This window comes from Sinohyriopsis cumingii, chromosome 1, assembly GCF_028554795.1.
Source record: "Sinohyriopsis cumingii isolate HCF-2022 chromosome 1, ASM2855479v2, whole genome shotgun sequence".
NCBI classification, from domain to species: domain Eukaryota; kingdom Metazoa; phylum Mollusca; class Bivalvia; order Unionida; family Unionidae; genus Sinohyriopsis; species Sinohyriopsis cumingii.
The window spans coordinates 104,408,564-104,423,912 of NC_142961.1; the positions used below are offsets into that span (position 1 = coordinate 104,408,564).

Below are 15,349 nucleotides of genomic sequence, written 5' to 3' on the forward strand. Positions count from 1 at the left end.
TCACCTGTGACATTCTCATACAAATGTTTTCGTTCACTCTATCCTTATTTGTCTCTGTTCACTTTTATGTGTCGATTCGTGTTTGATGATTAAAACCTCATGGTGTTTTTGATCGGCCGTCAACAAATACAGGGACTATCTTGATTTCAAATGATTCATCAATATATTACAAACAGGTTACGAATTAATTTCCAAAATAACATAAACATGTTTCGCAATGTACCAAGCATTTTCATCTATTATTCTTGATTTTGCTTTAACTCTGCAAAATAATTAGTCATCATCAGTTGCAGAATATCTGTCACGGGATATTTTGAAACTAATTATCAATATTTTCGTTGCTATACTTGTTTGCGATCAAATGCATTTGTTCCTGTTCAACATAGCTTTGATGCACGAATACTTTTTATTACGTTTCAACAACTAATAACTGCATAGAGTACTTTGCGATTGCTTCAGAAAAATTCATAAATTTAAGAAAGTACGCTTTCCGAGTTTATTTGTTTCTACAGTCATCTAACATTCTTGTTTCTGTATGCATTCTATTCGTTTTTCTAGTGTACTGATGTTGCCGCAGTGGCTAAGTAATCCATGGTCATAAACTAAGTAACCCAACAAGATTAGTAACATCTATCAAATAATATCTAAACACAAATTTGGATACGTCTGCAGACTTGATGTTATATCCCACATCGTAAACGAACCCACCTGATCTAATCCACCCAATGGGGAATAACTTAATTCTTCTTAGAACTCGACTGACTGGCCTATTTAATGGGAAGTAACCGCAAACTTTTTACACATGTTTTCAAAGATGTTTATTATAAGTAACTTGAACATAGCTACTTATAAGTCCTACGCAAGCTAGTCACCCGTAATCTTAAATTAGAACATATACCCGTTTATAAACCTTAGCCAATCGCTATAATTTACTGCCATGAAAAAAATTACAATAAATTTAGATATACATAACAATGTCATTGGGGTAATCAGTTAGATTGAAAACGTGCATATGATAACAATTGTTTTCGAACACTCGGAATGTTTCATTATACTGAATTATGCTTTTATGTTGTTTCCAAGTTGTAAAAGCGGAATTTGATTCTACGTGAGAAAATGAAGGAAGGCTACTTAACGTACATAATAAATATAGGCCCAACAAGGGACCGTCTTCTATACTGAACGGGTAAACAGGTAACTCGTCCGCTATAGAGTCAGACCAATAACAGGTAAAACCATTTATTACCTTTTATTAATCTTACGATTAGACCAAACGCCTTATGAAAAAACAACATTCCTAACTGTGAAATACTGAGTATTTTCAAAACTGGCAGTACTTCCCATTAAATGTGCGCTTATCTGTCTCGGTACAAGGTTTTTGTGATATCACATAAAAAACTAAAAGATTCTCGCAAAGCAACATATCAGGAATTTGTTTCTTTAATAAAACTCCCAGACCCTATTCAATGTATGTGTTACATATATATCAAATGGATCACAACCCTTCGCTTTCAAAGATGTAAGCTTAAAAATCTTGTATGTATAATATAGATGATAATAAAAGTCTTATAACCTACAGTGATTAGCTTACAGAACGACTTTAACGATGTGGAAGAAGCTAAATATTACAATGACTGAATTATTAGCAGCGAAGGAGACTTTATCAATCCACTAACTGAGCCTGTCAGCAGTAATTGCATCCCACTGTGGTACCCAAGCAGTGAAGAATGCTACCGGCATTGAACATAAACGAGCCTGAAACACTAGTACAATATTTATAGAGTTCTGTCAGCGGACTTAAGCGGAAGATGACAAATCTAAAAGCTGTGATTCGGCAGGTCCCGAAATGGCCACCTGCAGTAAAACTTTAAGTCACGTAATTCACATTATACTCTTTGTACAAATTTTAACACAAGCTTTGTAATGTTTGAGTCTTGGATTCCTAAATTGTTTCTCAGGGTGCTCAGCGTAAGTAAAATAGTCTTGATACATCGCAACTTATATATAATAAGCTGAACTTAATAAAAATGTGGAAAATGTAAGGAAATACATGTAGAAGTTATATACTATGGTGAATGCTTGTATATCATAAAAAATGACTGTTCAGGAGAAAAGCAAAAATCGGTAATCATTCAAGAGAATTCCCCAAGGATAGTTCTGTCATTTGTATAGCTTCGTGTACTTTTCCTACAGCCGTAAAGAATTCACAACCAGGACTACTGATTTCGTTAAAATAAGTCTGCTTCTCCCCTGTACAAGCAGTAAGTTCCATATGGATGATACTGTTAATAATTAAGTTCCATTTCGTTTCCCTAAATGAAAAATCGTCGATATTACAAAATATAAGAGAACAGGTATAATGCGAACCAAAACAATAAACAATGCAAATCCAAGATCAGGCCAGTTTTGACAATGATACGGCATCAAATAGAAGACTTTAGCAAAATTGACCAATATTCAGACTGTTCCAAATTTTATCCTGTTGTATTCATCTACCTGTATAATTATATCATTGGTCTATGCATCTTCAAGAACTTCAAATTTTATATTTTGATAAGGAAGGAAATTTTCTTTATCTTTGTCAATTTCCATTCGACTTCTTATCTATCTAGCCACCACTTTGCCACAGCTAGAGGTATTAACTTTCGCTTAATACAATAAACTTTAAATACTGCTCAATAACTGTCTCGAGGAGAACTATCCATTTCAAAACTAAATATAGGCACTTAGAATGGTAAGTGTTCGCGATACGCATTTGTTCATTTGGAATTAGTTATGTGTAGATTTAAAACTTATATAAAAATGGCTGTATTTAGACTGTCAATTAGTTCAATGCTGGCAATAGGAGGTAAGACGCTTGTGTGTGCGTGTGTGTGTGTGTGGGGGGGGGGGGTCAAAGCTACATATTTCCTGACATGAACGGGCTTCATAATGGAATCATAGGCATTAGTGGGAGGGCGGGGAAGCAGAGATGATGGGGATAAGGCTGGAACATTGTCACGTTTAGAGGCGTATTAATATCGCCCCATAACTCAATTTCCACCGCTTCGTCTGCGATGGTGTCAACCGAAAAAACCATCAGCTCATGTGTTTGAAGCTCAGGCGGGTTATGTACAAGTCAGAACGTTTGGACTCATCGTCAAGTTCGCCAACACTTTTGGAGGATTTCTTTAATGTCTGAGCAGACACTAGGTAGCAAATACGTTCGGCTTCACTAACGTCTTGATAAGATATTTGAGTACGATGTTGAGCAAGCAGCCGCTTTTTGAGGTGACCAAGGCGCTTGCTGCGCATGTGTTTATACTCAATCTGCGAAGCTTAGAACTGTACACTGCCTTATCGTGGCATTTGTGTTCTTCGTTAGCCCCTTTTTATATCTATCCCAGCGAAGAGGTACCTTAAATGCAATGGCGTTAAGAAGCACCCCGCCAGCCACTAGGACAATTACGGCTATTTGGAAGTCGTGATGATATTACACTGATATTTCATTGGTTAATTTATCATTTCATGTGTTTAAAAGGAGGGTGTTGTGATATAAACTGCCTTTGATTCCATGAAATCGAGATACTCGAGGTTGGCAGGTTTCATTCTTTACAAGCACGTGGTAATCGTCGTATATCAGTCCTCAAGAAAGTCAACCACGACGTTATGGTGCAGTTAATTTCCGACGTTGTTGGCGTGTGATGATGTAGATGTTTTTCAGTCCTCTGCAAGGAAGCACAAGAGTAAACTACAAGTGTTATTCTATATGAACTTACTCCGACTAATGTGTAATTGAAGGTGCGTTAAGCAAACAGCTGTCTACTGCTACTGTCGTGCGCTTGCGCGCTTGTCGCTAGGTGCACCTGGTTTAGTACAGCTGGTACACTAGTTTTCCGGCAAGCGAAACGCGCATATGAGGCAAACAGCAGCGAGAACTGCGACACCCGATATAACATCAGGCGATAGTTACTATCTTTGCTGTCCGTCCTTGGCGACCAGCCTTGAACGCCTGCGTGCGTGTCAGGAGTCTCTCTGTCTGTCTGTCTTTCTTTCTTCAGTTTAATCTTAATTCTCCATCTCTCCATATGCGTAGTTAATTATGTCTCTGTCTGTCTCTCAAAACATTAATCTCCAACTAAGGTACCGTCCGTTCTACCTTCACTCAATTTTGTGTGTGCATGTGTCCTTTCGTTTGCGCACATATTTGTGCATTTGCAATCAAGATTACATACAACGATATAATAACAATTGAGACTTTACCGCAGTTTTTCTCCCCCAACCTCTTAATCTCACTCTGCAGTGGATGCAAATGATGTTGGATATGATACAATCATGTATTCTTCAAATTCGCTTTCGTGAAATTCTGTCAAAACATTTTCAAATACGTTGGGTGACACGGATTGCCATCACCGTTTGGAAAGGTTTTCATCGTTTACATTGCAAAATTTAATTTCAGTAAGTTTTACACATATTACTTGAACTCTATAAATTTCACGGTATAGTTGTAATTCGACCATCTACATTTTCTGGAATCGCGCTTTTGCCTATCTCAAATGTGCTAATAAGTTTTGAGACCGAACGAATTTCTTTTGGGGGTGAATCTTGGCTCTCACTGCTTTGACTGTCATGGTTTTGTGTCAAATGTGGAAATTGCTCTCATCTCTTATAAGCTAACACTTCAGTTCGTGTTTTAGACGATAAAGCATATCGTTGTCTCTAATGTCTTCTAGTTTTTTACTGGAATCGCTTCTACTGATCGCAAAAGTTTCATTTGAAAAGGGTTTGCACGCAGCTGGTTCATATATATATATATATATATATATATATATATATATATATATATATATATATATATATATATATTTGGCTCCTGTATCAGAGTCAGCGTATTCATTAAGCTCTCAAACAATCAAGACAGAAGAGTCTACGCAGATCGACCTTCTGGGAAAGAGATTTGCGAAGTGTCATACGAAGGTATGCTTCAGAGGAAACGATGAACTACTCCTCCTCACGAAATAAAAGTCAAGATACTTGCTATATATGCCAAGGGAAAGAACACCGAGCTCCAGAATGTCTACATCATCAAAATAAAGGAAAGAGATGAGAAGAGAGAGACTAAGGTCCAGATATATATTATCATTTTCAAGGGAACGGACATTAGTCTTCGGAGTGCCTTAAGGAAAATGGGAACAAAAAGAAGAAACAAGATAAAGAAGAGAAAGGTCTTCAGAAAATGAAGAAGTACTATTTCCGTCAAGAAAGGCAAGAAATCCAGACCTCGAGAAGAAAGTTAAGACGAGGGAGAGCCTATGCCGCTGAAGAAATTTATTAAAAAGGCATGGCGAAATAAGAAGAAGTGGACTTTTGTTATGTGTTGTGAAATTTACATTGTGGTTTTATATTCCCAAAAGAAAAACGTAAGTGTCTCTTTGTCTTGACATTTTATAATTTCAATAAATACATGGGCACTCTCATACGCACACCACTGAATCATGGGGAAAAATGATTTAAGTTTTACTTGGTTTGGCAATCTGTAAGTAGTATATCTCTTTTCGTGAGAGCCCCGTTGCCCTTAAATGGAATGTTGGGCATTTGTTCTTTTGACAGACTCAAAGACTTGACGTGATTTACTTTAAGTACCTTAAATCCTTACCATGACCACGGACTACATATTTTCCTGCTGCTGTGGTAGTGTTCACTGCTGCTGATGGCATCTTAGTTAGTTTAGATTTAGTGATGGAATGCTTAACACATGAAGGTCTCCTTCTTTTGGATAGAGTTAAAGAAGTCTAATACGTCTGTCCGTACCTTTACTCTGCCAAAATATCTTGTAGCACACTCAACGCTTGGCTTTCACCGTCAATATTCTGTCCTTCACATGTTCTTTTCTATTATTCTTCTCGTTTTTTTTTCTTCTTATTCTTGCTGTTGTTGAAACACAAGTGATTGTTCTACTACTTTCTGCTCTTTGAAAACGTTTTTTAATTCTTCCTTCTGTTTCATTCTGAAATCTTCGACCAAGGTAGCGAGTGAGAAGGAGGTGAAGGTATTGGAACTGTTGGAAGTATGGCTTATGTTGTCTACGTGGCTGTCATGCCATCACTTGTCGTATCCATCACAGGCGCACCACAATACTTTGTCTACCTGGTCTCAGCCATACTCAAACAATGTCGCATTGATAGACTATGGACAAACGGTAGCGCTTCTATATTCTACATGTGACTTCACGCACTGCTCCCTTCTGGTTGCAAGAGATTCTCCGCGCTCTGACTGAATTTTGTAACGAGATTTTGGATTGGTGAAACATTTCAATCCTTTTCGATCCGATCTTAGACAATGAATAAAAACACCGTGTTCTATGGATTCGCACGTTCTCACGAAAGACGTGGACGAACGTTGATTCATCTACCCTAATTTCGGGCATGCTCTTCAACCCGGATTATCTGATGTATGTGAACTCATCATCGGTTATCACCAAGATGATGAAAATAGCTATTTTAGAAGAAAATGATTTATGTGGAGAGGCTATGCTGTCTAAAGAGGGTCTTGCTGTACAGTCCCCCTGTACGATACATCGAAAATGAATGAGATGCTACGTATGTAAACTCACTTTGGTTAACAAAACCCAAGGGCCCTTTTAAGGGCCATTCAGATCTCTAGAAAAAAATACTATTCAATTATTGCCATTGGTGTTTATTTCTCTGCGTTTTATATAACTGTTTATCTGTGTACCTCTATGCTTTCAACTCAGACTTGAAAACCCTTTACCATTACCTTTCCTCTTTGGTCTTATAAACCCATTTGACTCTGTAAAGTCCTTTTGATCCTATAACACGTCTGAGAGCTCAAGTGTCTCCCCATGTTGATTTTTGATCCAAAGTGTGTCTCCATGTTAATTCCCGTTTGACCGCCAAATGCCAAAATCTACGTAAAATAGAAAGATTAATGGCAATTCCCGTGTGAAAAGCAAGTGTCATTTCTATGATACTTTCCATTTGACCCCCAAGCGTCACTTTTGACCATAAAGACACTTTTGACTTACAAGTGTCCCCCAATATTAATTTGTCGTCTGGCCCCCAAGTGTCAAATGCTACATAAAATCGTTTGTGTGTGTGTGTGTGTGTGTGGTTTGGATTTTTAACGTAGCTTCATCAATTTTTCAGTCATGTCGCTACAAAGTCTACAGTGTGGCAGTTTATAGTGATGTCTAGAACTGGGGCATCATGCCGCAGACACGTAGCATGATATCCCACCCAGTCACATCATCCCGACACCAGTCCTAATACTAACCTCTTAATGATGAGTGCCTAGCGAGGTAGCTGTTAGCACCATTTCTATAAATCTTTGGTATGACTCGGCCGGGGTTCGAACCCGGGACCTCGGCATCCGAGGCGACATAAAATAGAAGGCTGATGATAATTCTTGGTTTTACCCCCATTTCCCATTTATAACTACTTCTGTTCGCGTAGGTACGAGTCTCGGGCTCGGCCAATGTGGATATGTGCGAAAGTTGCCAATAGCTTCCTGTGGATCGGTGGTTTTTACCTGGGTTTTCCCAGGTTCTTCCTATGACAATTATACTGATCACCATATACTGTCTATATAGCGTTAAACCCCAAAACAATATCAATCTTCTCCATAAAAATCCGTCAAAGGATTATTTGATTTGATTTTATTCTTTCACCCATGCCATAAAAACTTGTAAAACAGTCTATTTAGCTCATTAAGAACCCGCTTATTTGAAATTGTTAATGAGAACAAAAGAAAATTACTTTAAGAGATAACTAAACGTTTTGTCACTGTTTCTCTTTTCTAATGCAGTGAAAAAAACTCGTGTTCCATTGAATTAGCAGACTTTTGATTTCCCTAATTTTAAATGGATATGTGCAATGCATAACTGATACATGTGGAAAAGGTGCATTGGTTGTATCAATATTTACGTCATTATGTAAATAAACTATTGAAAAGAAATGAAAAACAATAAATTCACAAATAGTATCCAGGTGCCATTAAATGTATAAATATGGATTTGGTAATGACAATAAAAGAATATTAATTCATGAGATAGCTAAACCTTTTATCAATGTTGTCTTTCCAATCAGTGTGAAACACATCTTGTGTCACTAAATTAATAGGTTTCTAATTTCTCTAATTATAGATGGATGAATGCAATGAATAAATGATGTATGTGGAATAAACATAAAGCTTTTATCAATACTAAAGTCATCAGGTAAATAAACTATTCAGGAGAAATGATAAGCAATACATTCAGAAGTAGTTTACAGAGGCCATTAATTGTTGACATCTAAGTGCGTCATCATATTTGTATAAAAAAAAATTCCGAATATAGTTTTCTGTATGTACTGAAGTACAAGCATTTGAATAAGCAATGGTAGTCATTCCCAATATTATCTGAATCACAGGTATTGCACATTATTTCTTCTAAATCTAACGTTTGTCACCTTCATTCTTCCAACGAAGATCTATGGTTGTGTGTTATAAGTTTATAGCTCTATACATAGCTGACGCATAAGTAATTTTCAGGAATTAAATTTGTTTTAAGAGTTGGATGTATGTTTCGTTAGAAGAACGGTCTATATCTGACTGATACATATACAAAAACTGATCTGGCATAGGAGTTCTAATTTCACTGGTAAATTATTTGATAAATGTTACAACTTTAATGAGTCTTTCTGTAGGTGAACCGCAGTGTTCAGAATTTTTTTGTTCAATAAACCTGATATCTGCAGTTAATCTTCCACTGTTACTTAGATATTACGAATTATTACACGCTATTGTAGATAGTTTAGTTTCATAGAAACTTGAATCCAGGACAGAGCTATGTTTGTTATGTACAGGCTATGACTATGAACAGTTAAACCTGTCTAGAACGGACAATGAAGGGTAACGGGAAGAGATACAAATTCTACCTGTCGGTGTCGGGAATGGAACAGGTTCACGTACCTCATGGGCATAAATACTACAAGACTAAACTGTCCGACCAGCTAAGCTGGTTAGTATATGGCCTAATAAACTGCTACACTTTCTTCCCATACCTTTACATTCGACCTTTAATCACCCCGATTCTCATATCATAGTGGCATTGATCATGTTCATTGTGCAATCAGGTATGAGAGTTAGACGAGCCAACACATGCATCAGGAGTGGATGCACGCTGTTTAAGTCTGGTACTGGACCTGGTCTGTCTGTCACACAGTCAAGCGAACGTACCACTAGACTAAAGCATCAAGACTAGCCGAAATGTTAGCAAGTAAATTAATATATAAAAGTATACAAAAGGGTCTCACCACAGAGCGAATCAAACAACTGCTGCATTAGTCTGGCTTGAGGTCGATCATTTCCTCTATTTCTGAAGACATCAAGACAACATTAGTTGTCAACATAACGGTTCTTTAAAGCGCAAATACCATCGCTAAGCCTTTCCAAGCCGTAGATCGGTACTACGCGCAATGCACCATAAATACGACCCCAAACACATAATATAAAGTAATATTTCTAGCTCAAATTGCTAAACAATACTATCTAGGAATATTACAAAATGTATTACGTTAAAGAAATTAGAGATGGCCCATTTTACAAACCTGATCCATACTACCATAATGTCTCTCGAATATTATACATTATGACGCCTGGTCATAGAAAATGGCTAATGACTCATTTTGAGAATTATATTCCCAACACATTATCAATAAATGATAGCTAAACTCCATAAATGCAGACGTAAATACAAAGAGCAGATATATTAGGTTTAAAACATTACCCACTCTTCCAAGAGTGACTACAAACGTAACCACGAAGACAATTGGAGTACAGAGAGCACACGTTCTACAGGACAATGTTTTTCTACAAAACTACAAGTCGCTGGGGACTGAATGCTCATTATGAATAGCGACAAATTCGTCGTTGTTTTTAGTCGATGCCATCGGCCTCTGCATCCTGAAATCAACATCACTATTAAAACACATGTGCTACAGCGATAGAACACCGTACTACACACCTTTAGAACGACTGGATCGCCGTCTATTAAAATATACTCCATTCCACCCCCAAAGTATATCATGCGCTGGCAATACAACAGCACAAACTCATGAAGGACTACATTTGTTCACCTTTAAATGTGCAGTAAAAAAATAGCTTCTTTATACAATAAGCAACATCTACTTGATCATACATTATAGATATAGATTAAGAGCACACTTTCCCTCCATTTGTCTTATTGGATAGCATGACTTGGCTAAAAAGAGAAAACAAAGCACAATGGAAAAATGCATATCAAAAATCTATGCAACATCGCCTTCTTTGGCACCAGACAATTTTACTTGTAATATACAAGGGATCTCACTAAAAACATCTGATGAGTGAAATTGGTTTGAGGTCGATGTTTCCGCCATTTCAAGAGACACCAAAACAACAGTAATTCATTGTCAACTGAAGGGTTCTTAAACGCGCAAATACCACAAATGATTTGTTTCTAATCACCTAATTAGCACACATTCACTAGTCCACAATTTTACAATCACATGATGTTTCTTGAACCACATTTTATGTGACCCACCAGAAAGCCTTTCAAGCCTAGATTGTTATTTTACGACATGCACCACAGAACACAACACAAATCTAATACAACGGATTATTCCAAGCTAAAATTATTAAAAACTTATTTATTCAAATATCTGTGAATATTTCCTTGTGTTAAGAAATCAGGGAGGGTCCACTTTTTGAAAATGAAACCATTCTACCACAAAGTCTCGTGAATACTGTACATTATGACCATTGCTCATATAAACTGGATAGTGTATAGGGTTGAGAAAAATACTCACAATACTGACTCCCCATAGTCAACAAACAATATCTAAAATCTAACTAGCACTAAACGGGAACGTAAAATGCAAATATCACATACTTAGGTTTATTATAATACATCGACAGCTTTAAAATAGTTCAGATTTATTTCCTTTTGTTCAAAAGTTACATAGAGGTATATATGCGTGATCTATCCAAGTACCATGAAAATATAACGTTCATAAATGTTGACTTTCATTTCCTGGTGTCCTGTATAAGAAGATAACAGCTAAGACAGATTTCACTGTATTTTCAAAAATTTCAACGATAATATTTTCCGGGTTGACCTCTAAGTGAAGTTTCATATAGCATAACTTGAATTCACAATGACTCAACATTACATCAGACGGAAGATAATGAGAAGTTTTATGTCTCAAAATTTGTGAAAAGAAACTCTTTCCTATACAGCATCTATTGAACAGCTGGAAAATATTGTCACTGTGGTGATAATAGTTGCCAAAAGGAAAATCCAAAAGAAAACGAAGTCAAGGGCATTGCAAACATGATTCCACGTGATTTTAGGCTTCTCATCTGGTGTTGGTGGTCTTGATTTTGTGATTACAGAAGTCATGTGTTCAGTAGAAACTGTGTAACCAAAATCAAGCTTAGGAACTTCACCCCGACATTGCGTTGCCGGATTTACTTTCTTACATCTTCTGCATCGGGCTATTTCCACGATCTCTTGAAGTATAATCAGCCATGATGGGATTGGGTCCTCATCCACATCCCTAAAATTCAGACGAAGTATAAACAGCGTCAAGTAAAAACCGAGGAAGGAAACCTTTTCTGAATTCTGTGGCAATGTTGGTGTGACGATTGTCAAAAAGACGGCCAGCGCAAGAAATACTGTTACAGAAAAGGAAGCCTTTTCTCCGGATTCTGCCGGAAGTACGAATATGCAGACATTCTGAAGAGACAACATTATGACTGGTAAGATGACATTTAACAAAAAGAAAAGTGGTTTTCTTTTTAATTTGATTGAAAATACAACTGCAGCGTCAGCGTATTCCTGTAACGTATCTACGCTCGTATCAACAATTGACCATTCCGAATTTTCTTCGTATTCATCCAGGATAATTCCCTTTTCCCCCTCCGTAACACGTAATTCCTCTTTAGTGTAACTCCATGCCGTGAATATCAGGGTAAAGTTTGAATATCAAAAGGAAAGTAGGTAATATCAAATCCGCAAGTTGACTCGAAAATCTGAAAAAGAAACTGCGCAAATTAATGGAAGCCAAATCATGTTTTCAAAGTTCAATGATTTGTTTTTCATTCTCAATAAGTTCTAAGGACTTTCTCATCAGGATGGTTCAAGTTGTAGTTCACTCGCATGGCACATTTGTCGACCCTGGTTAGGTCCTCGGTGCAGCATAAGGATACAGCGATGTCCCATCAATGGTCTTTGAGTACTTGATATCATCTTCGCTAGCCAAGGTTCCGATATCATGACCCTATCTACAACTTGGCGGATCGAACAGATGTATTGGATTTCATTAGTAGTCTCCCTTAGTACGTAATACCAACTAACATATAGTGTGGGACATTTTACAATGACTGAAAACGGTTGGGGCAATTGACGTAAAACATGATACTTTGGAAGTTTAACATCGAAAGTATGACTATGTGCAGAGGGAAGCCATTACAGGTGTATTTGAGTGAAAGGTATTTGTGCAACACGGACCGGGACTGGAAAATTGCATATTTATCAGTCCATTCAAGTTGTGTGCTCCGCATGTCTCGATCATGTAGGAACGGTGTTCAAATTCGAACAACTGAATTTTGATTGGATGCTGTGTACAGTACTATCTGCACAATACGCCAAGGTGTATATAGGTTAATCATATCGGAACCTTGGCTAGCGACGATGACTTCATATACGATACAGAGAATCTTACATGGGTGCTCATTTCAAATGGACGTATGAAACGAGTCGCAACATTTTTATCTTCGTGAGCCTTGAATACTGATTCTATTTTATCAGCCATAGTCTAGCGTAGTAAAATTACTTGGACATACAGTTTGATGCCTCCTTCGTTACGCCTTTCCTTTGCATGACTTTAAGACGTACTTTATAACATATGTAAATATCATCATATTTGTATCATAACGTATATAAAACAGTAGCTATGTTATAAATAAGAATTTGTCAAACGTAAAATAGCTTTTTTAGAACGAGTTTACATAAAGTTGCAAGGGGCTAAATAAGTCGAAGATCGTTGAAGTTGATTAGCCTCTTTTTGTAAATGATCTTTCCATAAATCTACCCTCTGATTCCCCAAATGGCAAACGAATGGTTCTACTAATTTGTCTGGAAACTATATTACGATCTTCAGACTTTCTATATTAGGCCCAGGTCATCATCACACCAGTGTAAATCTTATAGCTGAGCCTAGACTTAAGAATTTATATTTGTTTACTTTAAGTCGGACTTGAAGACTAAGTGTACAGTTCAAATAAGTACCTCCGCGCAATAATCTGGTTTTCTTTTTCGAACGAACATTTTGTTTAAATACCATGAAAATATCGACGAATTTGCAAGCAAATTATATACATGAATATAATAAATAATTTTATATACAGATATTTATATATTCAATTATATTTAAATATCGGTTTATCCATTAAGATAACTGTTAGATAAACTTTTCGGTAACCTTGTCCGACCAGCAGCGTGCTAGTAAAGCTGTGATAGCAATACTAAAAATGTTTCGTTGCATATACATCTTCAGTTCATTTGAAAAAGCACGCTACTTATCGCTATCTCTGAGTTGTTTTATAAATGTTTGCAGTGAAATAACGAATAACTTAATAGCAATATCGCCCTTGTGAAGCCCTTTGTCATCTCAGTGTAGTTTGCACAAATCTTAAGGTCATTTAATTGGTTTGTCGAAAATGGGGTTTAGCCAGTAATGCTCACAGATCATTTGAACCAAATTAATATTATTTTTGATGCGTGAGGATAGCGCTAAAATTCGAGGGAGAATGGTTCTTCTTAAACACGATAACAGCTGATGATAATTTTATAGAAAGAAATACCTACCCCAAGAGGATACCAAGACACAGTGCCATCACTCAACACGTAAACAAACAAACTACTGGAGCCAAGTCCTTTCAATTTGGATACGCCATTTTGCAGAGATATATCCGGTTTCCACACGTTGTCCTGAGGAATAAATGTACCCGTCAGATTGCCGTAAGTCGCTGGGGTCCATTGTAGATAATAATCGTTCCAGCTAATAGTAAGGTAACCGGAAGTGGTCAGTTGTTCCTTCTGCGAGTCAAAGTTTATTATGCTTGTAAGATAAAAGTCGATAACAACATCGGTTGTCGTATTTTGCTCGTGTGTAGGTCTAACAGCCTTATTATAGGCAGACAAATTAAAAATTTGGGATAAAAGATTCTTTGCATCATCCGATGTTTGAGCATTGACTTTAGGAATGTACACGATCGCTAAGAATGGCAATAACATTGAATTTAGTTTCCATTGCGTCATACTCTCCGGGATTGATCACAAACGTATGCACACTGTAAAATCTATGATAATGCTTTTAAACATCTAGACAAAACACCTGTTAAGCAGTCCATAAATAAATGTATCTTAGTACTTCAAACAATTTGTCATGGTCCAGATACAGTAAAATGATTTTAAATGTACCTTTTTACACTTGTTTTAAACACGTTAGACAGTATAATCCATTCTTAATTTTTATTAAAATGTATCATGGTAAGTTCTCCCGATTCAGGTCTGGTGTGTGAAAAGTCCATGTTCATGGTAAAAGACCTTCAGCTCATTCGGCTACCGATATAAGCTTTGGTATTACCTCTGCAAGTCTTTTCCTTGTGATTTAATTATATTTTATTCAACGCCATAACAAGAATGAATTCAAACGATAGGTCACCGTCATGCATTGACACGTCGTTTCTTACTGGAAGATTTCAGCGTCGCAATTCGTTTAGTACATATCCACACAGAAATCACTGGTGCTTTGATTCTAAAATCAATATTAGGCAAACCATGTATGATTAACAAAAAGGTTTCAAATTCCCTATTCAACCTAAATTATCTACATGGGACTTGAGTCTAAAGAACACTGATGTTAAGATAGAAATAAGTAGTTATGTAGAGAGTTTTTAGTGATTTTCTTTAATGTAAAAGGATTATGTAGACCAACTACATTTATCTGTTTTAAAACTGGCCTTGTGAGCCATCCTGGAATTTGAGTACGATACTCACGCTCAAGCTCAAACCCCAAAATTTAAATATGGGGTTAATTATATAACTGAATTTTAAACACGGTACATGAAGTATAATTGCATCATTGAAATGTCAAAATGGTACTTGAAGTTCAACCATTTCGCTGAAAGTTAAATATGGTACATGAATTATAGCTACAGCATTGAAATTTAGGTACGATACACATCATCTATATACATCAACGAAATTTAAATATGGTACATTGAGTGTAATTACATCACTGAAATTTAAATATGTTAATTTGAGTGT

General features: G+C 36.6%; 1 protein-coding gene across 1 annotated transcript; it reads right to left on the bottom strand.

The window, feature by feature from the left end:
- Positions 1-11,225: 11,225 nt before the first annotated feature.
- Positions 11,226-14,338, bottom strand: LOC149807487 (neuronal acetylcholine receptor subunit alpha-6-like). The gene is made up of 2 exons (XM_089957027.1): positions 13,886-14,338; positions 11,226-11,953 (listed from the first exon to the last, which is right to left on the bottom strand). The coding sequence occupies exons 1-2, from the start codon at positions 14,336-14,338 to the stop codon at positions 11,246-11,248; spliced, it is 1,161 nt and encodes a 386-aa protein (XP_089813153.1). The 3' UTR covers positions 11,226-11,245.
- Between the last annotated feature and the right edge of the window lie 1,011 nt (positions 14,339-15,349).

Coding starts and splice junctions, on each gene's coding strand:
- LOC149807487 (XM_089957027.1), bottom strand. CDS start 14,338: ATGACGCAATGGAAACTAAATTCAATGTTATTGCCATTCTTAGCGATC. Junction 11,954..13,885: donor TGTCTTGGTATCCTCTTGGG/GTAGGTATTTCT, acceptor TACACTAAAGAG/GAATTACGTGTTACGGAGGG.